The following is a 27,265-nucleotide window of genomic DNA, read 5'->3' on the forward strand; positions in this document are numbered from 1 at the left end:
AATACACCAACTAAGGTGATGATTCACTTTTTATTCAAAAATATATATTGAACAATTAAAATCAAGGTAAAAAAATTTTTTTTAAATCAAACCGAACATGGTAATATTTTTAATTTTTTCGTCATCCAAATTTAATTTACTCAGTGATAGCTAAATTGATAAAAAATTGATAATTTTTCATTATGAAAATGTGTTGTATTTAAATGTAAAATATTATTTTTAAACTAACTATTAAAAAATTAAAAATTTGTCCAGTTTTTTTTTTGATTTTTAAAGAAATAATTTTAAAAAATGAAAAGAATTTACTCTATTTCCACTCCAGTTGCTCCAACGAAAGTAAATTAACGCATTGAGGTCTTTGAAATCTAAAGATATTTTTCTCTTGGTATACATTTCCGTGCTTGATTTTTTATTTATTTATTTTTTTAAATTTATTTTACATATATATTTTTTTTTTGGTTTTTCTTTTTTGGTGCGTAAAGTAAAGCGCAAGAGGGGTGTGAGTAATACATTGGCGGCGAAATAGAGGCTCACAGCTTTTCTTGAAAACTTGCACCGGTATCAAAAAAGAAGGGAGATCTTATTGGAGGCATTTCAAATAACTGCCAGTTGTGAGTCAACGTGCAACTTAGACACACCAGCTCGACAGTAATAAGAAACCACTTCAAGTAAGTACACAGTGGTCCATGTGGACTTTTTATATTTTTTTCAATTATTTATCCACCATAATTTTCCGACATTTTATATCATTTTTTATCATTAAAATTAAACAAAAGCAACCCTAAATTAATCATTAAAAAATTAAATTATATCCATCTTTAAACAAAACTATTTTTAAATATTAAAATTAATTTTTAATATTTAAAAAATTTAATATTGTTTCAAAATAAAAATAAAAAAACAAATGTATTTTTATATTTGACAGTCAATTGAATTATACAATTATTATTTTTGTATATTAATAATAAGAATGATAAATAAATAAACAAAATATTGCCAATAATTTAAATGAAAAAAAAAAATTTTAATGTGAATTAACGAGTAACAGGACACCATGTCTCTCCCGCTCTTGCTAACCCGAAATGGTCCGATGATATCTTTGCACAGTAATTTCTCCCCCCTGGTAGTTTTAAATTTAAAAATAACTTACCCTCAAGATATACTTTTAAAACGTTACTTACGTCATTGGAATTTATAAATTCTTTTTTTTTCAAAAAAAGTTGAAATTATTTATTCACATTTATCAATTTGTTTATCCCATTTTTCATTTAAAATAATTCGAAATATAAAAAATTAAGTGAAAATTATATAAGACATCATTTTATAATTTATTTTTTATATAAATTGACTGTAAAATAAATTTTATGATTAATTTTTTCTCGTTTATCCTGATTCACTAGCCATGAATTTATTTATTTTTTTTCATAATCAAATAAATAAAAATAATCAATTTTATTTGTATTGCTTTTATTTATCACTGCATGTTGAATGCATTTTAAGTGCCCGGGTGATTTTTTTATATTTTTTATTTAAAAGCAAAGACCTTCTTCTAAAAATAGTAAGACGGGCGTGTTCACTAAATATATACCCACCGATCCAGAAAGTTCAGGAGCCAAAAAACTTGTTTAACTCAACAAAAATTACAATTTTATAATATTAAATAATTCAACGGCTTAATAAATATTTTATTGTATTTTTTCTTTTTTTTTTTTTTATTTCAGATCATCTTCTTGATTTTTTTTTCAACGAAAGGGAAAAAAAAAACTAATCAAAAATGGACGCAATCAAGAAAAAGATGCAGGGAATGAAATTGGAGAAGGATAATGCAATGGATCGTGCTCTGTTGTGTGAACAACAAGCCCGTGATGCCAATGCACGCGCCGAAAAGGTCATTACCTTAAATTTCCCATAAAAATCCAAATAAATAGGTCATTTAATTTTTTTCTATAAATTAAAATTTATTTTTCGTTTTCAAATAGGCCGAGGAGGAAGCTCGTTCACTCCAAAAAAAGATTCAAACAATTGAAAATGATCTTGACCAGACCCAGGAAGCCCTTATGCAAGTAAATGCTAAACTTGAAGAAAAAGACAAGGCCCTCCAAAATGTAAGTTATATTATTTATTACTTAAAAAAAATTATTATTTAAATACAAAAAGAAGGGATAATTTATTTTCTAATATTTATCCATTTTTAAAAATTAAAAAAATCAAATATTATCATCAAAAAAATTCTATCAATAAGGTGTCGCCATCTAGTCTAATAAAATTGTCGATAATCCAGAAAATTATTTGATAATTTAATTGAAACAACCACCCGTAGCGCTGATAGTTGTCGAAAAAAAAAAAAAAATTTATTTTTGAAATAAAAATATATATTTGTTGAGGTGGGGGATAAGCAAGTTGGAACAACGAGCTTTGATTTATATACACATTTACAAATACATATACATCGTGATAGAAGTTACGTGAAAAACGAGAGTAACGGGGAAGAAAGAGTAGAGAGAAATAAAACTGGCAACGAAAACATAAAAATTTAACACATAGAGAAACAGTGACAGACAAAATGGCGGTGTGTCTGGTACAGTGGTAGCAGTGCTACTAATTTAAAAAACAAAAATATAATAATAATAATAATAATAAATTAAATAAAAATAGTATTTGTATAAGTGAGGTCAGTAGGTTGAGTAGGGAGATATCCTTAGAGAAATGGATCACGTATTGTCAACGACAGTTAGACGTCGTGGTCATCAACATCATCCAAGGCATACAACAAGACGTAGACTTGATATATCCAGTAGAGGACCCGCGCAGTGTGGCCCTACTGGTAGCAATGCTGACAGTCAACAATATCAGCATTGTCATTCTGGTGAATTTACATATGGTGGTTGCACTAGCGCCACAACAATAACAACAACAACAACAACACCAACAATAATAACAAGTACAAATGACAATGACAAGCTAAATGATAATAATAAATATGATAAAATATTGGATAACATATTAACAGATGATAAACAAAATCATCAACATGATAAACTGATTGTTCTTACTGAATTTCATGATGATAATTCAGATGAAACAATTGAGCATAGACCCGCGCAGTGTGGTCAATCCAGGCTTGATATAAAATTGTCTTTTGATGATAATGATAATAGAAATAACCACGATGATGATGATGATGATGACAATGATTATGATAATATCAAATATTCAGATGATGAAGATAGTAATATAAATAAATCAAAAAAACTTGATGAACAAATTAAATTAAAAGAATCACCAAAAACAACACCAATTAGAACAAGAAAAAAAAATATAACCGAGCCTGAGCACGCGGTCGCAAGGGCTCGTGGTGATGGACATTCTGATGATGAAAATTATATAATTGAAGAAGATCCAGAAATACTTGAACTTGCTAAATTACGATGTACTAGTGAACGTGCTGAGGTACAATCAGAACGTGAAGCAAGACGTAGAAAAAGATGTGCTGATTATCCTGGACTTGCATTTGGATCATCAATATTTTCCAGTGATACAATGATGAAATTCAGTCTTATCAAAAATGAATTATCAAATATTATGGGAAATCAGCTTAAGCGGGTCAGTATATTAGCAGGCATTTAAAAAAAATGTATCCGCATTTTTTACATATAAAACATACGAGAACCGCGTGCTCATTCAAAGTATATTTAAACATGTACATAGGGTTTGTGATTATATAGAATAAGACAGGCAATTTGACCTTCATTTCTGTGACGTCATATGTGTTTGTATGTGCATTAATTTATCATGAATATATGTGGTGTATTTTTATTTATAAAATAGGGCTTATTAATTTTATTTAAATGACTTTTTTTTTTTTTTAACTTTGTCTATTTAATTTACACCATGTTGGGCGGATTATTTTATTTTTTAATTTTGTTCTTATTGAATGACCGTAATATACTGTTGCCAACCGGTCCATTCTATAAATATGTTTTATTCTTTCAAAGATCACTGTACATATGTAGCCGGTAAATAATCATAATATTTAAATGCATGAAAATAACGTTACTTTTTTTTTTTGAGTCCAATATCCAAACTAACATTTTATTTATTATTTTAAACACAAAAATCCATCAGATATTTATCAAGGTTTTGATACAAACTCATGTTACGACAATGTTTCAAATATATATATTTACATTCTGGCTAAAAATAAGCAACATCTACTACGTGATCCAGTGACTTTTGAAAATATCCCAGAAAATATATTGCGTAAGCTTAGACGTTTTTTTTTATTTTTTCTAATTCGATTATAGAATTGAAATATTTTTTATAATATTTTACAATTATGATGACATTGATGCAAGCAACAATTTATTTAATTTAATAAACTCATCATAATTTATTATTAAAGAAAATAAATCATTTTTATTTATCATTTACACTTGAAAAAAAAAAAAAATTAATTGAGAGTTTTATTTAATTTTTCAATGATAAAAGTTGAGATAGAATTTTTCTTTTAAATGAGATTAGTCAAGAGTTTACTTGAACTTGTTTAAACAATACTTGGCAGTCTTCCATTTAAAATATTTTAAAGACATTGTACATCTGTAAAAATGCAGATACACTTGTGTACCAATAATAAAATTTGTTATTAATTTTTGATAAATTTTATCAATTATAAAAATATTATTTTAATTATAATAATCATTAATTAAAAATTAAAATAATTTTCTTTAACTTTGAAATTTTAAACAAATATTTTTAAAATATTTTTTTTTTCGAAATTAATATTGTTTTTATTTTGAGGGTCAATTGAAGATTATGAAAAAAAAATTAATTTTAAAATTTGCAATTTGTATTTCAATGGCATTTTAAATTTTTAATTAATTGTTAAATAGCTAATTGATATTTTCTTGATTAACCTGCCAATGACAATTGACAAGATATAATTATTGAATAATTTTTAAAATGTTTATTTAAAATATTATTCATTCAAGCAATAAAGATATTTTATTATTTATTTAACGAATAACTTGTGATATTAATATAAAATATAATTACAATGAATCATCAATATAAATTCCACAAGAAATACTGCGTAATGAGTAATGACGTAAACACGTAGGTTTAATATCATCATCAACATCATCATATTCCCACCACATATGATGATAATGTGATGGGAATATAAAATTGATGAAAAATCAACATATACTGAATCCATTGATTATCACTATAAATAATTTTTTTTTTTTTTATTTTCCACATGGATAAACATAAACTTGAATTCACCGGAATTAACTTATTCCCTATATTGATTAATAGCTTTTATTTTTTGTTAAAAAAAAAATTTATATATTTAACAACAACAATGTTCAAATTGTTTGACGATTCAAATGAATAGGCGCGCAATGACAACGGGCGCGGTATTTCCGGGCTCCATTGCAACCGTACAACACATTTATCAAGCGTAGTTAAATTATATTTATTTACAAATAATTAATTTACCAATCAATAACTAGCAATTAATAAATATAAAAATCTTTAATTCTAATATTTTAAATTTGATTAAATTATTCAATTAAAAAATAAATAATTATAATTTTTTTTTTCAATTTTTAATGATTATTTTTGCATCAATAAATGCACTATTTTTTGCGTAAATATAATTGTAAACAACATGGAACTACTTTCAATAAGTCACAACGCATGCGCAAATAAAGGATGACTGGAGTCGGCCATCTTGCCTCGAAATCCCACCAGTCAGTGGTTGCTCGTGTAACGACAGTTCGGAGTATAGTCACCGCTCAAACAACTACATTTTTTATAATCATCAATAAATACAATAATTACTATTAAATAATAAACTAACAATCATAAATAAACAAATAAAAAATTTATATTATTATTAATTTGTTTAAATAAAATTTAAAAATTGTGTAATTAAAGTATAAAGAAAAAAAAGAAAAAAAATTTAATAGTGACAGTAGTATAATACAAGTGTTTTGTATTAAAAAAAATTTCAAGCGTAATATATTTATTTGAAAAAAAAATTTTAAAAAATGGCGATGCAAGTGCAGGGCACAATTCTTGATGTACTCAAGAAAAAAATGCGACAAACTAAAGAAGAAATGGAAAAATATAAAGATGAGTGTGACGTGTATCAGAAGCAGTTGCAGGTGGAAGTGATGCGACGCGAGGAAGTGAGTGTGGCATTTCGTTCGATTAAATATTATTTATTTATATTGATGATTTTTATAGACTCCAAAAAAAAAAAATTCATTATTCCCATTACTATTATTATTTTGTGTAATAAAAATTAATGAAATTTATTTTGGAAAATGTAATTGACTTTTGGTAATAAAACCTGTTCAAGGAACTTCCCTAAAAAAAAATCCCTTGAAATGGGAATGAAAAAAAAATAGTAATAAAAAAAATTTGTATAAAAAAAGAAAAAAGAATGAGACACGGTGCCGGCATCAGATCGATCGTGTGCGTGTCAGTGGGGGCCACTCGTTGGTCGTCAAGCTAAAAGAGTGTCTACCTCGGTTATACACCAATGTATATATATTTTACACACTAATACAACCTGTGATGAAAGCATGCTCATTGGGAGGGGCACAACTATACAACACGCGAAAAAAAAAATATATATATATCTAACCGGCCTCTTTCACATTCTTTTCCAAAATTTTATTAACTTGCCAACATGACCCTGAAGAAATCCTCATATTGCTCCGAAAAATATTTATGTTTTTATTTTTTTTATACTAAATTATTATTGTTTATTTGTTTAATGAACTTGCAATTTATATTATTACAATTTAATGTTGTTGTTTTTAATTTTTAAATAGACTTGAAAATATTTAAGGTGGTGGCACTTGATTGTTAATGACTATTGTATTAAATTAATTAAACTGGATTTTAAAGTTGGTATGTCAGTGTAAGCAGGTGATCAAAAAATGGGTGTAATATATTTTTTTTTTCATTTAGAAATAACTACTATTTAATGGGCTTGTTTCTAGTCACTCTTTAATTATTATTTTAATAATCGAAATTTTTTCGAAATCGAAATAAAATCGTATTAAAAACCACGATAGTAAAAATGAGTAATAAAAATTTGTATCTTTCTTTTTTTTTTGGTGGCTTATTTTAGCAAATAAAATATTCAATTTTATTATTTTGATTATTAAGAAATTAATTATGTAAAATATTAATGAAATAAAATTATTTTCTTTTGTTTTAAATATCATTTGTTAATATTAATTTTCGAGGTCATATGGAATTAATAATAATTTAATTTTCTTTTGCGCAATAATAAATATTTTATGACATTGAAAATTTAATGTCATTGTTTAATTTTTATTAATAAAAAATTATGACAATATTATATTTTTTCTTTGTTTGATTATAATATTATTCATTGTAAAATTATTTTAATTTTTATTATTAATATTAAATTGATGATTAATATTTTATCAAAAAAAATATTTCTCAATGTTTTTATTTAGTTTTTTTTTTTTTTTTTTCTTTCTACATTTTGTTTCGTAATTTTTAAATACCCATCAATGCAAAACTGGTTTATGTATATTGGTATTTAAGCTGAGGTAACTTTCAATAAATAAAAAAAAATATATATGTGGATAAAAAAATAATAGAAAAATAAATAAAGAGCTAAGGTAACTGAACTTGAAGCCATTCATCGCGCTCTCTGGCAAATTAACTCTAATTGTCTACACGTAATACCGCCTAAACATATTTTCTCTTCTTTCATTTTAATAGGACAACGTTGCATAATTACATAAATAATATATTTGTGTTAATAAATTATACATTGATGATATGTTTTTACTAGCAGTTAATTAATTTTCTAATAATACATATAGAATTTTCATTGTATTTTGTTTGAATAATATAAATATATTATCAACATGATAGGATAAAAAATAAATTAATTTATTTAATTTTATAGCAAAGAGTATGATAAAATTTTAATCATATTTCTTATCAGTGATAGAGACTAAATGATGAATAATTTTTACAAATTGCAAGCCTTTTTTTTGTTAAATTATTTTAACTCTCAATGATTGTTTGTTTAATTTTCGAAATAATTATTAATTTTTTTACATATTGAATAATAAATTTAATTAATTTGTTTATCATTGTTTTGTTAGAAAATTAATTGGTCTAAATTTCAACGACTTTAAGGCTTAACCAACTTTAAATAGTTTTTAAGTTTTATAATTTGTTTTAAGTGACATTAATTTTCAGAAAAGTCAAATGAAATTATATTGTTAGTCTGGGAAACTCAGCAAGCATGTATTGTTGAATAAAAGTTTTTGATTTATACGGATTTCCGGATGGTTATATATATTTTTTTTTTTTTTACAAACTGATTATTTTGTTTAATTTATTTGAGCGTAACAATAAAATGGGATCGTCATTTTAAATCATTGAATTTATACTTAAAATTTTGTTGATAATTAATTAATTTTTTTTTTTTAATTTCAGGCTGAATCTGAGGTTGCAGCCCTCAATCGTCGCATCCAGCTCCTTGAAGAAGATCTTGAAAGATCTGAGGAGAGACTTGCAACTGCTACTGCCAAATTGGCTGAAGCATCCCAAGCTGCTGATGAGAGTGAACGGTGAGAAATACTCATTTGCATACCGTTACAAATGTCATTGATCTCACCGAAAATTTATGAGCGTTTTATTTTATTTATCTTTGATAAAATTCTAAAAATCAATACTCAATGTTATTTTCAATTTAGAAAATTAAAATGATAATTAAATAACGTTCATAAATTTTTAAAGCGTAGACGAGAAAAATTTTCTATTTGTTTTTTTATTTTCAATAAAATAGTTTGGATATTTTTTATTTATTTTTTATTTTTGTTTGGATATTTCTTATTTATTTTTTATTCTCGATAAACAATTTGGACATTGTAGTTGGATAAAAAAAAAATCGTCAGGCAAAGATATGATTAAAAAAATAAATCGATAACAAGCCTGTTATATTTTTTTATTTAAAAACAAACATAAACTCACTATCTAAATAACCAAAAAATATTTGTTTTTTGTATTGTCAATATCAAGTATCTTTATATGGTAAAAAAAAAAATTTTAAACTTTCTAAATAAAATTCCCGTTGTCACTATTTTTTAAAAAACTTTTAAATATATATAAAATTTTATTAAAAAATCTGTATAAAAATGTTGAAGGAATTTTAAATTCTTCTTTTTCAAGTAAACTTAATTTGTTGTTTTTTTTTTTTTTTATTTTGTTTTAAAATACTGTCGAGTTATTTTTTTAAAACTTTACGATAAGATTAACGTTTAATAAAATATTACTCGAGTGTATGTACACAAGAGTTGATTACACTCTTTTTTATGCTAGATAAAATCAAATCAGTTTTCGTAAACGATCTTAGGCCTTCCTTTTATGTCTTTACATACCAAAAGAATAATTTTTTATTTTTTTATTTAACATTCTCTCGTCTGCGCTTCGTCATCGTTCTTGATTTACCATTTTGGTAATGTCGATGCATAACGTGCATGATGCCCTTCAATGACCAAGAGAAGAAGATAAAAATATTCAAAAAGTAGATGATACATTAATTCTACATTCACTAGTATATATTTTATTATTTTATTTTTTATCTTATCATTGAAACTGTGTGTCAGTCGGTACGATCAATGAGTCATCAGTGCTGATGACTCAAATAAGATATGATAATTATTTTCAAACATATGCTATTTTTATTCTAAAAAAAAAAAAAATATTTTATTTTTTTTCCTCAGCAATAAATTAATCATCAAATATATTTTACTCTTGGTCATTGAAAGTGGAATTATGTTTTATATTTTTTATTGGAATTTTTATTTAAATTAAAAAAAAAAATCTCGATGAATGTTATTTTTTTATTTTCAACTATTATTTGTTTGTTTTTTTGGAAAAAAAAAATTTTAATAAATTTTATAATTATGTAGTTTTATTCACGAGATTTTTTTTTTGAAAATTTTCGTAATGACGAGTATTGGAAGAACATATTTAATCTTTGATTTGAGCAAAAAAATAAAAACAATCAACCAAGTTAAAATATTTTTTTTTAACTAAATTCAAAAACGATTATTATTTAAAAAAAAAATAAAATATAATAAAGTCAATTGAGTTCTACCAACACAAGAGCATTTCGAAATTAATTTAAAAAATTATTAGGATACGCAAGGCTCTTGAAAATCGCACCAACATGGAGGATGATCGAGTCTCAATTTTGGAGCAACAATTGACCCAGGCCAAGCTCATCGCTGAAGAGGCAGACAAGAAGTACGAGGAGGTGGGTCATTAGCTAATGTCCATGTTTTTATTTTTTTTTTTTTCTACATAGAAAAACTTGATGGTAATTGAAAGATTATTATTTTTTATTAAGTGGTATATCATAAAATCCACTTGTAAAATAAAAATACAACTTTTAATTACCAATCAATTTTTCTATAATTTACAGCTAATTAATTCATCAGTAGCAGAGCCGAGAAATTAATTCATCAACATAAATATTTATGAAAAATTATCATTATTATGTATTAATTTATATTTTCATTCATTCGTAATATAAAGCGCCCGCAAGATTCTCGAGAACCGCAGTTTGGCAGACGAAGAACGTATGGATGCACTTGAAAATCAACTGAAAGAGGCTAGATTCCTCGCTGAAGAAGCTGACAAAAAATACGATGAGGTTCGAGAACCGTCAAAAAAAACACGTGATTGCAGTGATAATGGCTCCTAGTCATTAGCAAAAGTGCCTAACCCTAACTCACTGTGTGTTCCTCGCTGTGTTGCTCATTTAAGAGTTAAAATTTTTTTTTTTTATTTTTATTTTTCATATATACATTATGTTTTTTTTTTTTTTATCATATATCTGGTTACCATTTATGATGGCTGTGCTCGATTTTGCATCGTGACCACATAGTCTATTATCCTCAAAAAGAATACTAACGAAAATTTAAAAAAAAAAAAACACAATCAAAAAAAATATATAGAAAATGGTGCTCGTGTTAATTTTAGTGTAATTAGCACGATTTATTTTTTTTTTAAATCAGTTTCATTTATTTGGTGCTGTTTTTATAGCTAATCAAAAAAAAAAAAAAAAAGTGATATGCGTGTGAATATTTTTTGCAAGTGTGCGGGTTTTTCTTTTTTTTTTTTTTTATTTTTAAATTTCTCAAAATGCAAAAATGAGTCTTTGTTGAGAAGAGAAAAAAAAAAAAAAAAAAAGAATTGGTGCTTTTGTGGCGACAGTGAAGGTTCTATCTATTTTTAAATAATAATATTTTTAATATGGGATTTTAGTTTTGGAGTACGTTCTCCTTTTTTATTATTATTATAAATAAATATATTTATCTTTTTGGTATTCATGGGGTACTTATGGTCGGGGGGACAACATTCAAGTTGTCGAGACTTGAATTGAATATATATTTTAAATTTAGACGTGACCGTTGGGCTATATGATTTTTAAAAAAAATCAAGGTTGAGCGTTAAATAATTGTAAAAAAGATTCAAAAATTTATAGTGTTTTTTTTTAAAAAAATTGCCAAACAAACGGAATTTTTATGAAGTGTTAAACGTAATAAGTAATATATATTTGTGCTGTGATTGCGGTTTAATGAGGGAATATAGAATATAACTAGATAACATTAAATAATTATTTTTTTTAATATGTAAAAAAACAAATAGGAATTATTGACAATTAGACTTTTTTTAAAAAAAAATAATAATAGAAATAACTCGTGTTCAATATAAATGCTCAGTCTACAACATTTTTAAATGGGTGACAAAAATACAGGCAAGTCAAATAGATTAGATAATAGTCCGAGAATTATTTAAAGAAAAATATATTATTTAAATTTACTTGATGTCAATATTGACCCAATAGGAAAATACTTGAGGAAAAAAAAAAAACCTTTATTTTTCTGATCAGGTTGGATTTATGTTTGTCGTTGATCCTATCCAAAAAAAAAAAAAATCTTTTAATAATTTCAGCAAGGAACTAACCATCAGCTGTGTGAAAATTCCTGAATTAATTAATTAACAACTCCAATAATTTTTTCCAAGAAATTTGATTTTTTTTCGCTGATAAATTAATTGAAATATCGCTCATGTTTTTAAGTTTGTTATTTGAATAACTATATGCCCAGAGTTAAATGTTTTCTGACGATTAATCGTTAAATGTATTTAAAAAAATATAGTTTTAATTTTATCTTGATCAAATTAATTTTATAGTCGTCAGAAATCATTGTTAATATTATCAACAAAGTTAATTTTTCCTTGAATTTAAATTATGAATATTTTCAATTAGCCATTCCAATGAATTGATGAAGATAACAAGAATAAATATATATAAATTTTTTATTATATACAAATAAAATTAGCTTTGTTGATATTTTGTTATAAAAATAGAATCGAGGTTCATTGAATAAAACGGAAAAACCTTGTTTTATTAAAATAGGTTGCTCGTAAATTGGCCATGGTTGAAGCCGATCTTGAGCGTGCTGAAGAACGTGCTGAGGCTGGAGAATCGTAAGAATCGTTTATCAATCGTATATATATTTTATTTGCATTATTTTTGAGTGATTAAATTATCAATAATAATTAACACCAACAAGCCAATTGTAAAACACAAGTGCTTGATTGTAAATATATGTATATTTCGTTTTTCTTTTGCACTTAAAAATTTTTTTTTTGTATGGAAGCCATTTTTAAAATATCGCTTACATTTGAAACCCTCTAATTGTTACACCCCTTTCCTTAAAAAAAAAGTTTTGTTGCGCGATTGTTAGTCATCAGAGCAGCAGGACAACTGATCGAGTTACCAGGCCTCATGGATAATTGCAGATTTTACAAATAACCAAACGACAATATTAATTTTATTATTGCACGATAATTTGTGCTAATAATTTTGTTTTTATTTATAATTAATTTAAAAAAAAAAAAACAATTTTGTTCGCTTTGGCATGACACTATTTGAATGTTTAATTTAGGTGGCAAGGAAACTAGTCATGATGGAGCAAGACCTTGAAAGAGCTGAGGAAAAAGCTGAGCTTTCCGAATCGTAAGTAGATAGTTGTTGTTGTTTTTTTTTTAATTCTGCTATTTGCATTGTTGTGATATTAATATATTTTATGTTAATTAAAAAATTATCATTGTAAAAAAAAAAAATCTTTATGTCTTGTATTTTTAATTTACAAAGAGTTTGACAATTTTTAAAAATTATTTTTATATTATAAAATTTATAAAAGATGACCTAAAGATTTTTTTAAACTTTATATTATTGCAATTTTAATGTTTTTAATTTGTTTTTTTTTTCACAGTAAAATCGTTGAATTGGAAGAGGAACTCCGTGTTGTTGGCAACAATTTAAAATCCCTTGAAGTATCAGAGGAAAAGGTAAAATAAATAATTATATATTCCCACCATAAAAGACCTATTAAAGAATCAATATAAAATATAAAATCAAATTTATTAATATTATTTTTTCTATGAAAAATAAATTCAATATAAAAAAATGAAATAAATATATATACTCTTCTATAGGCCAACCAACGTGAAGAGGAATACAAGAATCAAATTAAGACCTTGACAACCCGTCTTAAGGAGGTACAAATATCGCGTGTGCCTTACTTTTGCTCGGTTTTAAATTGTTTGATGATAATTAATTTTTTTTTTTTGCTTGTTGACATTACCACTGACTAATATAACAATTTATAATTTTTTAAAAAACCCTTTTTATTCAGCTGCTGATATGAGAAAAATATCAACTGAAAAATCACCTGATAAAAAACCATTAATTTAACTTGATTTTACTAACAAATGTTTTTCTTTTTTTTTTTTGGTTTGTTTGTTGTGCGTTTCACTAAAAACCAGGCGACACAAAGGGAGGAAAATTTCGAAGGCCAAGTGAAGAACCTTGAAAGTTCATTAAAAGAGGTAATAAAAATAATTATTAACAAAAAATATATATTATTTTGTTAATACATCATTTAAAAGAAAAAAAAAAGAATTATTTAGTTTTTGCTGAGATGTCTCTATTGCTCCAAATGTCGACAATTAAATTGATTGGGAATATTCTCGTTTTTACTATCAACAAGTATTTGAATTACAAATAACATTTTTGCATATTAGTCAATTAAATTTTGTTGTTAAAATTTTTTTTCTATAAGCCTTTGAGTAATAGAGATATTTCAAATTTAAAAAAAAAAAATATATAAAAAATCATTGAGTTATTAAGGGTTGTCCATTGAAATGACGTTCAATCTCAGAAGGTACGAAATTGAGTTGGTTTTGAGTTTTTTAAAAAATAACATGTTTTTTAAATTTCAAAATAATTTAATCAACACATTGAGTGTGTTGAGCTTTTTTTAAAAATATAAAACAAAAAAAATGCATGTAGATTTATTTGAAAATAATTTTATCACAATAAACACTTTAGTCGATATCAATTTGAATATTAAATAACATTCTCATTGGAATGATAAATAAAAATATAAATAAAAGTCTATTGACATCGACTAAAGTCCATTTAAATAACCAAGAAAATGTATTATTTATTAATGCAAATATGAATTTATTTCAGGCTGAGGCTCGTGCTGAGTTCGCTGAACGATCTGTTCAGAAACTCCAGAAAGAGGTCGACAGGCTCGAGGGTATGTATCAAACATCAAATAACAAATTTAAAAATGAAATAAATTTTATAAATCAAATACAAATTACTTGACAAATAATTATTAAATTTGTTAAATTTAACAAAAGAATATTTCAATCTATAATTTTTTTTATAAATTGAAAATACAGACAAAATTTTCTCATCGACAAAAAAAAAAAAGAAACAGCTCTAATTCCCATTTTTTGAGTGAAACTAAATACCAAAAAAAAAAAAAAAAACTAATTTTTTTGCCTTTTAAAGTTTTAATTTTAATACAATTTTTTTTTTTGTTTAATTTGATTTTTATTATTTAACTTGATTTTTTATTTTATTATTTGAATTAAATTTATTTTTATTATGGTGTGAGTGTGTGGTTTTTTTTTGGCTTAACGAGTAATATTTACAGACGATCTCCTTGGTGAAAAAGAAAAAAACAAAATGCTACAAGAGGAAATGGAAGCAACTCTACATGACATCCAGAATATGTAGATCTTCGGTGTTTAATTTCGGTGGATTAACAAAAAAAAAGAAATTTATATATCACCCATTTATACATGAATGTTTTTTTTTTGTTTTGGATATAACACTATGATAATGGTGCATATCATAAATTTAAAAAAAAAAAAAAAGAAACTAGAACGAGTATGGAGATGTCAATTAGGCTACTCTTCCTACTCTTCAATTTGTTTTAATGGATCAAATTGCTGACACCACCGTCCACCGTTTGTCTGATGAATGAATGAGTAATTTTTGAATGCATGAGAAATTATTAATATACATAAAATACGTGATGAAAGAACAATCTGTCAAAAGTATATATAAAAAAAAAAACTGAGCAGTAATTTTTGCATTAAAAAATCAATGTAAAAGAAGGAGAAAAAAAAAGACAAAATTTTGATAATTCTGATAACATTCCGAAAAGTACAATTTACAGAAAAAAAAATATTCCACAATTTATATTATAGTTTAAAAAAGTTCTTAAATAAAATTAAAAATTATTCGTTCACGCGCATTTAAAATATTTGATTTATTTTCTTTCTTCTACTCACATTAATAAATATAACTTGTTTTTCTTTTTTATAATTAAAAATTAATTTTTAAACGTTAAATACTGCCGTTAATTAAATTATTTTCAATAGCTTCCTGTTAAATATCATTTTGTTTCTTTAAAATATATTTGATAACATTTTTCTTTTATTATCTAATTTAAAAAAAAAAATATTATTAATTTAATTTTGATTGTAAACTACAAAAACGAAATGAATTACTTCCAAAAATAAAAAAATTATAAAATTAATTAAAAATCTACTAAAAAAAAAAAAGAATTTATATATAATGTAATTTCAAACTTTTGTTCTTTCATATTATTGTTTGATTAATGTTTATTTCTAATCGTGAGACGGATTTAAGAAAAAAATAAATAATAAGCGAGAAAGAAAATACGAAAAAATACTTGAGTTTATTAAGATAGTCTATTAATTTACTTAATCGTAATCAAACGAAAAATTAAAAAAAAAAAAATGATAAAATCAACTAATATCATTGTAATAATAATTATTATATATTGCTATTATTATGAATTTGTTTATAATATATATTTTCATTTTGAAATGAATGTGTTTTTTGTTGTTTTGTTTTAATTATTTTTTTGTTGTTTTAAAAATTATTTTAATTTTAATTTGACCTATTAATAAGTTAATCTAATAATCCAAAAATAACACGAAATAACTGTGATAAATAAATACTTAAAAATCTAACAAAGTTTGTAATCCTGCATGGATAAAAAATAACAACTATTCAACAAACAATAGGTAGGTATTTTTGAGTGTGATAGGTGAGTATGTATTTGAATTAAATATGCTTCCTTTTATGTTTACAATACAAAAAAACTGACTGAGTTAACTGACATTAAAATTAAATTGACAGATATAATTATAATGATTAATTTATACTTGATTAAAATGTTAAAAAAATAATAATCATTTGTTAAAAAAATTTTCCTTGACGTAGCCGACAAAGATTATTACGTAATATTGTCATAATTTAAATTGACGGAATTATTCAAGATTAGAAATTTACACGATTTAAAGTTTCGATATTATTTGAAGGTCATTTGAATAAACAAAGACGATACTTGATTATAATTTTCAATAGCACTTGTGTAGTCACTGTTATTTAAATTGCTTTATAATTCTTGATATGTTTTATTGAACAAAAAAAAACTATATCTTAATTATTTTAATTTTAAACACAAACTACACCATGAGCTATTATAAAATTATTATTTTTTTTTTCTAATTACTATTTTTATTTAAAAATTAATTATTTATAACGCTTCATTTTGTAGGTAATTTTGTAATATTATAATAAATAATTGCTTCTTAAATTTTTTCGACATTTGACATGCTTACAGATGAGATGTTAGTCGAGAAAGAAAAATACAAGGAAATTGGCGATGGTTTAGATGTCGCATTCGAAGAACTCTATGGAATTTAATAATGCAAAATTTTTCCCAATAAAAAATAAAATATTTTTACATTGCCTATTTGTTAGATTTATTGCTTCTTATCTAACAATAATACGTAAGTTAATAAAGTCCAAAGCTTATGTGCTTTTTAACTCTCTAATGCTTAAATTACAAAAATAAATAAAAAATATGGTTCAAAGGGATTCAATTTAAAAAAAAAACATAAACTTTTCTAATAAATAATTTACTTATTTGTGTTTAATTTAATTACAGACGAGCTCGTCCACGAAAAGGAGAAATACAAATACATCTGCGACGATTTGGATCTCACCTTTACCGAACTTGTTGGTTAATAAATTTTGGATTGATTATCCCAATAAAACAAACATCTTCAATCACACACATACACACACACACAAAAATATTATTACCAACAACTTCAACAACATATACACAAGAAAAAAAAAAGAAAAAACACAAAAATATTTTAAAATATATGATCTTAATTTTGATCATGAAAATATTACTTGTATTATTGTAATTAAAATTAATCTATTGTAAATGTCTATTTGTTTATTTATTTAAAAACATTTATCCTTTATTTTTAAATATATTTTAGTTGAACTAATAAATATTTTTAAGCTATTAATAATTTGATTAGTTTTATTTCGTCGAAAAAAGAAAATGAGATATTTTAATAGTCTGTCTTATTGATTTTGTTTGAAATTGTCTATTGAAAAACAAAAAAAAAAAAAACTAATTCACCTGCCTCATTAACAAAATTAACTAATTGAACCATGTGTCCTTTCCTTTGTTATCGTTACAGATGAACTTGTGAACGAGCGTAGTAAGTACAAAGCAATTGCTGAAGAAATGGATCAAACATTTGCTGATCTTGCTGGGTACTAACGAGGATTGTAACGAGTATGTGAAGAAAAAAAAAAAATCAACATGCTCGTCATCAATAACACTGCCGCCAAAGAAAATATTTAATAATAAAAAAAAAGTCTCCACAAATGAAAAAAAACTTCCACCATCGTCATGTCCATTTTTTTTTCTTTTTTCTTTGCTTATTCATAATTTTAATTGAGCATTTAAAAATAAACTGATTAATTGCCTCAAATAATAATAAGAATAAATTTAAAAAATAAAACCATTTCAAAATGTCATTAAACAATGTTAAAAAACAAACAAATGGTATAATAAATAAGTAAATATAACTTGTTAATTTTCTTTTACTCAATATCAATTTTGCAAGAATATTTAAATTTTTTTCTATAATAATTGTAAATTTATTTATACAATTTTTTTATATACTTATATAAATTCATTTTACTGACAGTAGAAAAATTTTATAAATAAAAAAATATCCAAAAATTTATATTGAAAATTACACAAAAAAAAAAGTTTCATATTTCCAAGGTTAAAAGAAAAATCAAATTGTGTCAGTTAAAAAAAAAAAAAAACAGAAAATAAAAATACACTTGCTGTTTTTCGTAAAATAATAAACAAAAAAAAAATATGTTGACTTATGAAATAATGGACCTTGATATGTTTTTAATAAAATATTTCATAAATACTAAAATTGCACCAACATAATTGTAACTAATACTCATTAATTGATAAATTTTTTTTGGCTATTGGCGGCACGTGTGATAGGTTTAATACCAATGTCATGTATCATGTGTAAACCACCCTGTTTTGTCGCCGAGTGCCTACCCTCGATGTTAAGAAAATAAAAGAAAAAAAAAAACGATAAAATAAAGATGAGAAAAAAAATAAAAAGGAAGTTACTAAAATTTAAAAAAAAACAATTTTTTTCTAAGATAATGTTAAGTATGGAGCGAAATAAAATATATTAAAAAAAGATATAATGACATGTGTATATTTTTATGCGGAGACTTTAAAAGGTTCACTAAAAAAGTAGAACAATCTTAATATATGACGTAGAATTTGTTTTGGATTGTGTTATATTTTTTTTTTTTTTACAAATATATATTCGTTTTTTTTTTTTTGGTTCATCTGGCATTCAACCCACGTGCCTTGCCTTGGCAGTTGGATCAACAACACGAAATATTGATGTTGTCATGTAGAAATATACCATAGAAATTATTATTGAAAAATCTACTTTACCCAACAAGTTCATCACAAAATTGTCTACATCTCATTTAATATATTTGCTCTGAATGCCATTTATATTTATTTATAGATATTTTTGTATATCCACTGATTCCTATTCTTGGGACACATACATTTCCCTGGTTCATTTTATTATCAACAATTTTTTATATTTTAATCAAAAAAAAAATAAAAAATATTTATCATAAATTTTTGGCAATTATGAAATTTTAAAAAATTATATTTTTTATTTATTTAAAATATCTTCTGTTCACTAGCTATTAACACTTTCTCCAAAAATTCCGAGTATAAATGTAAAAAATGTATTTTTGACTTGGCAAAATAATCTTAAATAAAAATATATATATAAAATTTCAAATGAACAAAAAACAAAAATAAATAAATTCTATTTTAATATAACATCTATATTAATAAAATTTTGTCATAAATATTATTTAAAAATTGGTTAATTTCAACTAATCAAAAAATGATTAAATGTAATTTGAAATTGAACCATATTTTGTCAAGTTGAAGTAATATATTTTTTATGATTAATTTATTCCACGCCTATTTGAATTATTTTTGAATTTTTTTTTTTTTATGTAAATTAATGCGCAGACACCTGAATGAATAAGTCGCGCATTTAAAACATTGGCGTAGACCCCCGGAAGAACCAACTGTTTTTATTAGTTATTTGAAATGTCTTTTTTCCCCTTTTTTTAAAAAAATAAAAATAAAAAAATAGTTAAATTAGAAATAAACATCACAAAGACATTGGAGAATGATTAAGAAAAGAAGGAAGAAGACGTGCGCACCGCAACCAGATGCATTTTTCTTACTCTCGCCATTTTTGGTTGCCTCCCACCAATGAGCTTTTTAAACGAGCTTTGATATTACTTGGGAAATTCAAACGACACTCGTCGTGCGTCGGTCTACTCGCGAGGGTAGGTAAGTGTGTTCACCACGTCTTTATCATCTTCATTAAGATGATAAACCAAAAATAAATAAATAAAAAATAAACATCTGTGACAAATTATTCTAACGCTCTTTTGACAGCTGCTGCTTCTGCATATACATTACACAAACTATTTACTAAAACAAAAAAAAAAAAAAAAAAAAGTATCTTTCATTGATAAAAATTATTTAATTATTATTTTTTTTTAAATCTTTTCTTTTTTTTTTTTCTTTTCATTAATCTTGTAAAGTAGCAAGAAAATATATTTAAAATTTAATTTTTTTTTTTTGCATAATAATATTGTTTCGTGAGTGACATTTGAAAATTAATTTTACAGGATGTTGACAACTATCATCTGAGAGGAAAAATATATTTAAAAAAAAATAATGTGGATTTTCAAAAGCTTGATAATTCTAACAGTGCTGATTTATACTGCTTATGCTTTAAAAGTCTACTTTTTGACTATTTATGAAATCATAATGTCGTAAGTAGAATTAACATTGAATTAACAATAATTAACCATTTGACAAATTAACAATATTGTTTATTAATATTAATAATTTAAAGTGACTTTACTAAAGTTATCTAATGTAATTTAATTTTTCTAAATTTTTCATTTACAAAAAGTGGTATAATATTTTGCCTCAAAATAGAACAAGATAGACAAGAGTCCTTGGCATTATTCCCAAAATTATACCATTTTTTGTTATGCAAAATTGTCAAGTAATATTAAATTTTAATTTTTAATAATAAAAAAATATTTATATATAAATTTAATAATTTTTTATTTGACATTAAAACGTGCTTGTAATATCAGTGACGTATTTAAAAAAAAATTTAAAAAATATATATATATAAATGGTTGGGCTTCTATGCTGACTATTCTAAATGTTTCGCAAACTTTCGGAAAATCTAAAAATAAATTACGAAACACTTAGATCGAATGTCGGCCGTCGTTGGCGGCCAAGTAAAGCTCGATCTTTTGGGTTACGGTGGCTCATGCTTCCAGGCATATACATTTATTCGAAGTCGGGTATTTTTTTATTTTTAGAATATTCGTTGGTTGTTCTATTTGAGTATACAACATTGACTCTATGGTGAAAAATATCTAAACTACCAGACAAACTATTATTTGTTATAAATTATATCTTTTTTTTTTTAATTATTCAATTTTTTCATTTTGATACTTTAATTTGTCTTGTGACCATGAAAAAAATACCAATAAAATATTTTTATACCTTTTTTTTAAATATAATTTTCACGATATATTTTGAGTATGACCTCAATAAAAATCTAAACTCGATCCACCCACTGTCATTATTATTATTATTTTTTTTTTTTCATAAATAATATAAGTATATTTTCGTGTAGATATTTTCGCGGCTAGTATAAATAAAATCTGAATTTCTTTTTATCAAATTCTTTGGTAAATTTTTTCATCTTTTTTTGGAGCATCAAGAGCCATATGTTTTGCATTTTTCTATTGCTGGATAAAACTGCGGAGTGATTCACACCAACGATGCATTTAAGGTTGACGCATGAAATAATTACTAAATTTAAACCCATTAATTTAAAAAAAAAAACAAAATTTATATAGGTATTTGTAAAATATTGCCAAACAACAATGAACTAATTGGTGATTTTTTTTTTTTAAATTTAACAGCGATTTTCTTAATTTCGTGAGAAAAGTAGAAAAACAAAAACCGTCATCATGGACGCAATTAAAAAGAAGATGCAAGCGATGAAGCTTGAAAAAGACAATGCAATGGATAAAGCTGATACATGTGAGGGACAAGCTAAAGAGGCAAATATGCGTGCTGATAAAGTACTTGAAGAAGTTAATGATCTACGTAAAAAACTTCAACAAGTTGAGAGTGATCTTGTAACAAACAAGGGTAATTTGGATCAAGCCAACAGAAATCTTGAAGAACGTGAAAAATCTCTCACAAATGTAAGATTTAAAAAAAATTATAACAAATTTTTCATTGTTAATTTATTGTTATATTTTTATTTTAAAGGCTGAATCTGAAGTTGCTGCATTAAACAGAAAAGTACAATTGATTGAAGAAGATCTTGAAAGATCCGAGGAACGTCTCAACACTGCATCAGTTAAATTAGCTGAAGCATCTCAAGCTGCTGACGAGTCTAGCCGGTAATTTAATTATTTTTTCTACTTTAAATTTATTATTATTAATGTCAATCGATAATACATACTCATTGGTATTTAAATATTTTAAAAATATGTCTATTTTTTTCGAATGCAGTATGTGCAAAGTATTGGAAAACCGTGCTCAACAAGATGAGGAACGAATGGATCAATTGACAAATCAACTCAAAGAAGCACGTTTACTTGCTGAGGATGCTGATGGTAAATCAGATGAAGTATCACGTAAATTGGCCTTTGTTGAAGACGAACTTGAAGTTGCTGAAGACCGTGTAAAATCCGGTGAAGCGTGAGTTTATTTAATTGACAAAAAGCTTTACTTTTTATAAATTTTTTAAATGAAAAAGAACTAATCCATTCGTTCCTTTTTTTATTTAGAAAAATCATGGAATTGGAAGAAGAACTTAAAGTTGTTGGTAACAGTTTGAAATCTTTGGAAGTCTCAGAAGAAAAGGTAATATTTTTAAAATAATTTTATTCAAAAAATTATGTTAATTAATTTTTTTCGTTTTAATTATATTAGGCAAACCAAAGAGTTGAAGAATTTAAACGTCAATTGAAAACATTGACTGTCAAATTGAAGGAGGCTGAAGCACGTGCTGAATTTGCCGAAAAAACTGTCAAAAAACTCCAGAAGGAGGTTGATAGACTCGAAGGTCAGTTATCGTATTTCAATTTAATATTAAATATCAACAAAATTTTTATAACTAAAATTTTATTTTATTTCTTTTCACGAGTAATAATAATTTTTTTAATAATTAATTATTTTAAAACTATCATTGGCAAGTATAAAAAATTAAAAAAAAAAAAAAAAAACAAGGTGTTGAAAGAATCATCAAGTTCAAATGAAGAAAAAAAAAAAATTAAAAATCGAAAAAAAAAAATGATCGTTTCTTATTGCAGACGACTTGTTCCATGAGAAGGAGAAACACAAAGCTATTGTAGACGACTTGGATTCGACATATGCTGAGCTTACTGCCTACTAAAAATTATCTCACAAAACTAGCAAAAAAAAAAAAAAAAACAACAACATCAACAATTAAACAAACAAATAACAAAAAAAAATTAAATCAAAAATCTATACCTAACACGTCTAACATTACTATCTCAACTTTCTTCTTTTTAAAACAAAAAAAAAACTATATTAAAAAAAAAAAAAACACCTCACTTAAACGACACATACAATTACACACAAAATTATAACAGAAAAGGCTTAGCTTCACAGCATCGAGCATCTCGTGTTTCAGGTACTTTTGGTATTACCCCGAAAAATAAAAAAAAAATTTAAACAATAAAACCAAAAAACCTTATAGGATAGGTTAATCAATACGACATTATCAAATAATTATTACAATTATCATAATAATTATGATAATTTGAAAAAAAAAAAATTAAAGATTGTTGAATTTTCACCAAGCCTTTTAGTTGTTCCCTAGGAAAAAAAAAAACCAAGTCCGATGCACACCACCAACTAACACTACTGTTTCTAGGGTGTACCTGTTTCCAGATATTTATCCATAAATGTTTTCTTTTTTTGAATGAAATATATTATAATAATTTTGAATAAACAATTATAATTAATTTTGAATTAATATTACAGATGAGCTTGGAATCAACAAGGACAGATACAAGTCACTGGCCGATGAAATGGACTCAACATTTGCTGAATTGGCTGGTTATTAAAAAAATTAATTTTTTTTTTTTTTTTCGAATTAAAAAAAAAATATAAATTTTACACAATACATACATACACACACACATACACAAACATACACATACACCCTGTTGAAATAAAAAAAAAAAAAAATTCTATGTATGAAATATTTTATTGTATTAAAATATCAAGAACTGTGTAAACTTGACTCAAATTTTCATGCATAAATTCAGTCTATGATTACTTGTAATTATATATAATTAAATAATAATTTATACGTGTATTGTCTGGACTGCGAAATTTGAGTCAAACTGTTTACCGAAAAAAAAAAATGAAAAAAAAAAAAAAAATACAGATTGACTTATTATTTATTTACAACTATTATTATTTTTCTTTCCGTAAATAATTAGTCTAGAATTGTACAATTTATTTACAATAATAATATAAACACCATACACTATCGGAAATTATTAAATTGATAATATTTAAAAATTAAATAATGTACGAAATGTTAAACGAAATTTAATAAAAATCGATGTAAGTGTTTTACGTATTAATTTTGAAATTTATTATTTTTTGTAGTTAATAATTTATTACAGTTTTTAATTTTGATAATTAATTTAGCTAAATTAATATTGGGGCTTTGAAAATCATGAATTTATCATGTCCGAATAAATTATTATATATGAAATCATTTGAAGCAACAAAGTTGCAATAATCATCAATAAAAAATATTAATTAATACGAGAACCCACATTATCAGCAAAGTCAGCAACAAAAAGAAAAAGACCATCACCAAGACGTTGAGATGTTCTTGAGCATGCTTTGTATTTGCAGTTACAAGTAAGACACATTCGAAAAATCTGAGAAGAAGATCAAAAACAAATATTATTGTTTATTTATTTCGTTGTAAAAATAAAAAAATCTATTTTAAATAATAATAACCAAAATATAAACAAACGTAGATAAATAAATAACAAATTTTTTATTAATTATTCAAAAATCAACCGTAATTAATAATAAAAAATTAATTTAAAAAAAACAGATACGTTATAGATAGATATGGATCAATTGGAGTATAAATAATCGTCAAATAATCCAGTTTTAATAGCACGATGGTAATATGGTATATCAAAAATATTGAATGGAGCAAAAAAAAAAATATCAACAACCATCTTTTTCATTATTTGATTATTTCGAATGCAAAAAAAATTATATGAAAAAGTTTATTATTAAATAAAGGAGCAAATTTTGAATTTTCGATTTTTCATTTTTTTGCCAACACGGTCTGCAGGCATTAGCGCGCTGACTCTATCTTCACTGCGATGACCCAAAAATTGAAAAATAAAAACTATAATTTAATAATTGCGCCCTATGTTTGAAAATTAACTTTTTTTTCTAATTTTTTTTGTATCAAGACTATTAAAATGTCAATTTGATTTTATAATTGAGTTTGAAAATTTAACTTGAAAAATAACAATAAAAAATCAACAATTAATATATATTTTTAAAATGTGTCTATACAAACATGAAAAAAAATAAAGAGAAATAATACACATAAAAATAGGATATTAAAAATCATTAAATTTTGTACATTCGTTATTTTATTGTAATTAAAATTTGCCAGTAATTATTTTGTCCAAAAATTGGCAGTATGATGAATCATGCGTAGATAATTGATAGCTATCAAGCAATAAAAAATATAGCTATACAACAGTATAACTGAAAAAATAAATAAAATAGAAATAATATTATGAAGTTTAGAAGAATATATAAAAATAAATTTACTGAGTAGTCCAATAATTATCAAAGTTATGGTCAATATATTAGAATGAAATTAATTTGTATTATTTTTAAGTTAACAAAAAAAAAATTATATTACGAAATTCCAATGAGTAATCGAAAAGAAATAAATCTCTAAAGGAAAAATAAGAGAGTATCGATGAATTATATTGGAAAATCGAGACAATAAAAAAAAAACTCACTGCTATTTGCACATGTGGAGCATTTTAATCGCATAGGTTCTTTTCTCTTTTGACACAATCTAAATATGTCTCTGGAGCGTGTTGAAAATTTTTTTTCAAATCAATAACTATTATTTTTGAAAATTCTACTTGTAGAAAGATTATGGATGCTTTTTATTATGAATTTAATGATCTTGGTTATTTAATTATTTTATACTTTAAAAATTAAATTTCAATAGCTAAAAAACTTTTTTATTTTCATGTCCATTTATGATCTCTTTGATTTTCTTTGTGTAAAATTATATAATCAACTTGAATCAACTGAAAATCATGTCATCAGGATCAAACTGTCAATCAAAAAAAAATTTCAGTATGTCAATTGAATAAGTATGTCAAATAATTAAGTTGTTATAGTACCAGAGAAAATAAAAAATATTCATATAATCGTGAAAAAAAAATTTACACAAAGAATGATTGATAAAAATATGAGAGAACGATTTTTCCCGTATATATAATTTCTAAAAATAAAACAAAATATAGTGAAGCATGTACAGATATATATAAAAAATAAATGAAATAAAATAAAAAAAATTTAAATTGTGCAATCGACCTTAATTTTTTTTAATCGCACTGTGTTTAAAATATTTTTTTTTTTCCAAATGAACTCAGTAGGGGAGAGCTTCAATAATTAAATTTAAAAAAAAAAATAAATATCAAAAAGCAAATAGCTAAAAAGAAAACTATTTTCAATTGAATTTAGAAAAAAAATTAAAAGAAGTCTGATAAGATAAATTATATCATCTCAAACAAATACAATATACTGTTTAACAAGTATTTCATTTTAAAAAAAAATTCTTTGATAAATCCACAAAGACTTATTAAATATATGTTCGAGTATCAAATAAAAAAAATAAAAATTTAAATTGACTGATATAACTTTATTATTTTAAATTAAATATAAATTGATTTTTATAGACATATATATTTTTTTTCCTTAAAATTAAAATGACTTATTATTAGCGATGCTCAATAGACATGAAAAAAAATACTACTAAAAATTCGTAATTGAAAAAAAAAAAACCACATGAGTATATAATGCTAAAAAATTCACGTACTTTTATTTATATACGAAAAAAATAATTACGTAGGTTTTTTATTAAAATTTAATATCTCGCTACATGCAACGGGTTGTCGGATAATTTTACTCGAATTTTTTTCATATTTCGTATTTTTTCATAGTAGGCACACATGCGC

The 27,265-nt window shown here is 24.2% G+C and overlaps 2 protein-coding genes across 31 annotated transcripts; both read left to right on the forward strand.

Annotated features, from left to right (window-relative positions):
- The first annotated feature begins 535 nt into the window (after window positions 1–535).
- LOC122847452 (tropomyosin Per a 7.0102) lies at window positions 536–18,118 on the forward strand. 27 transcript variants are annotated; one of them, XR_006373372.1, is made up of 11 exons: window positions 536–668; window positions 1,722–1,888; window positions 1,980–2,105; window positions 8,503–8,636; window positions 10,210–10,327; window positions 12,497–12,567; window positions 13,359–13,434; window positions 13,582–13,644; window positions 14,621–14,690; window positions 17,103–17,271; window positions 17,430–17,455. XR_006373372.1 is itself a non-coding variant. In XM_044145158.1 (10 exons), exons 2-10 carry the CDS (start codon window positions 1,775–1,777, stop codon window positions 18,063–18,065), a joined length of 855 nt encoding a protein of 284 aa, XP_044001093.1. In that variant the 5' UTR covers window positions 536–668; window positions 1,722–1,774; the 3' UTR covers window positions 18,066–18,118. The 27 variants fall into 27 exon arrangements, 21 of the variants coding, with proteins under 21 accessions (XP_044001093.1, XP_044001089.1, XP_044001095.1 ...); XR_006373373.1 differs by lacking the exon at window positions 12,497–12,567 and adding an exon at window positions 13,029–13,099; XR_006373371.1 differs by lacking the exon at window positions 10,210–10,327 and adding an exon at window positions 10,609–10,726.
- A 1,977-nt stretch (window positions 18,119–20,095) lies between these two features.
- On the forward strand, window positions 20,096–24,128 carry LOC122847460 (tropomyosin-1). 4 transcript variants are annotated; one of them, XM_044145176.1, is made up of 7 exons: window positions 20,096–20,218; window positions 21,893–22,180; window positions 22,248–22,381; window positions 22,494–22,682; window positions 22,772–22,847; window positions 22,917–23,049; window positions 23,297–23,566. In XM_044145176.1, the coding sequence occupies exons 2-7, from the start codon at window positions 21,941–21,943 to the stop codon at window positions 23,377–23,379; spliced, it is 855 nt and encodes a 284-aa protein (XP_044001111.1). In that variant the 5' UTR covers window positions 20,096–20,218; window positions 21,893–21,940; the 3' UTR covers window positions 23,380–23,566. The 4 variants fall into 4 exon arrangements, with proteins under 4 accessions (XP_044001111.1, XP_044001109.1, XP_044001110.1 ...); XM_044145174.1 differs by lacking the exon at window positions 23,297–23,566 and adding an exon at window positions 23,994–24,128 and having other exon boundaries at window positions 20,097–20,218; XM_044145175.1 differs by having other exon boundaries at window positions 20,097–20,222.
- Window positions 24,129–27,265: the final 3,137 nt, after the last annotated feature.

This window comes from Aphidius gifuensis, linkage group LG1 (genome assembly GCF_014905175.1).
Source record: "Aphidius gifuensis isolate YNYX2018 linkage group LG1, ASM1490517v1, whole genome shotgun sequence".
In the NCBI taxonomy this organism is placed as follows: Eukaryota; Metazoa; Arthropoda; class Insecta; order Hymenoptera; family Braconidae; genus Aphidius; species Aphidius gifuensis.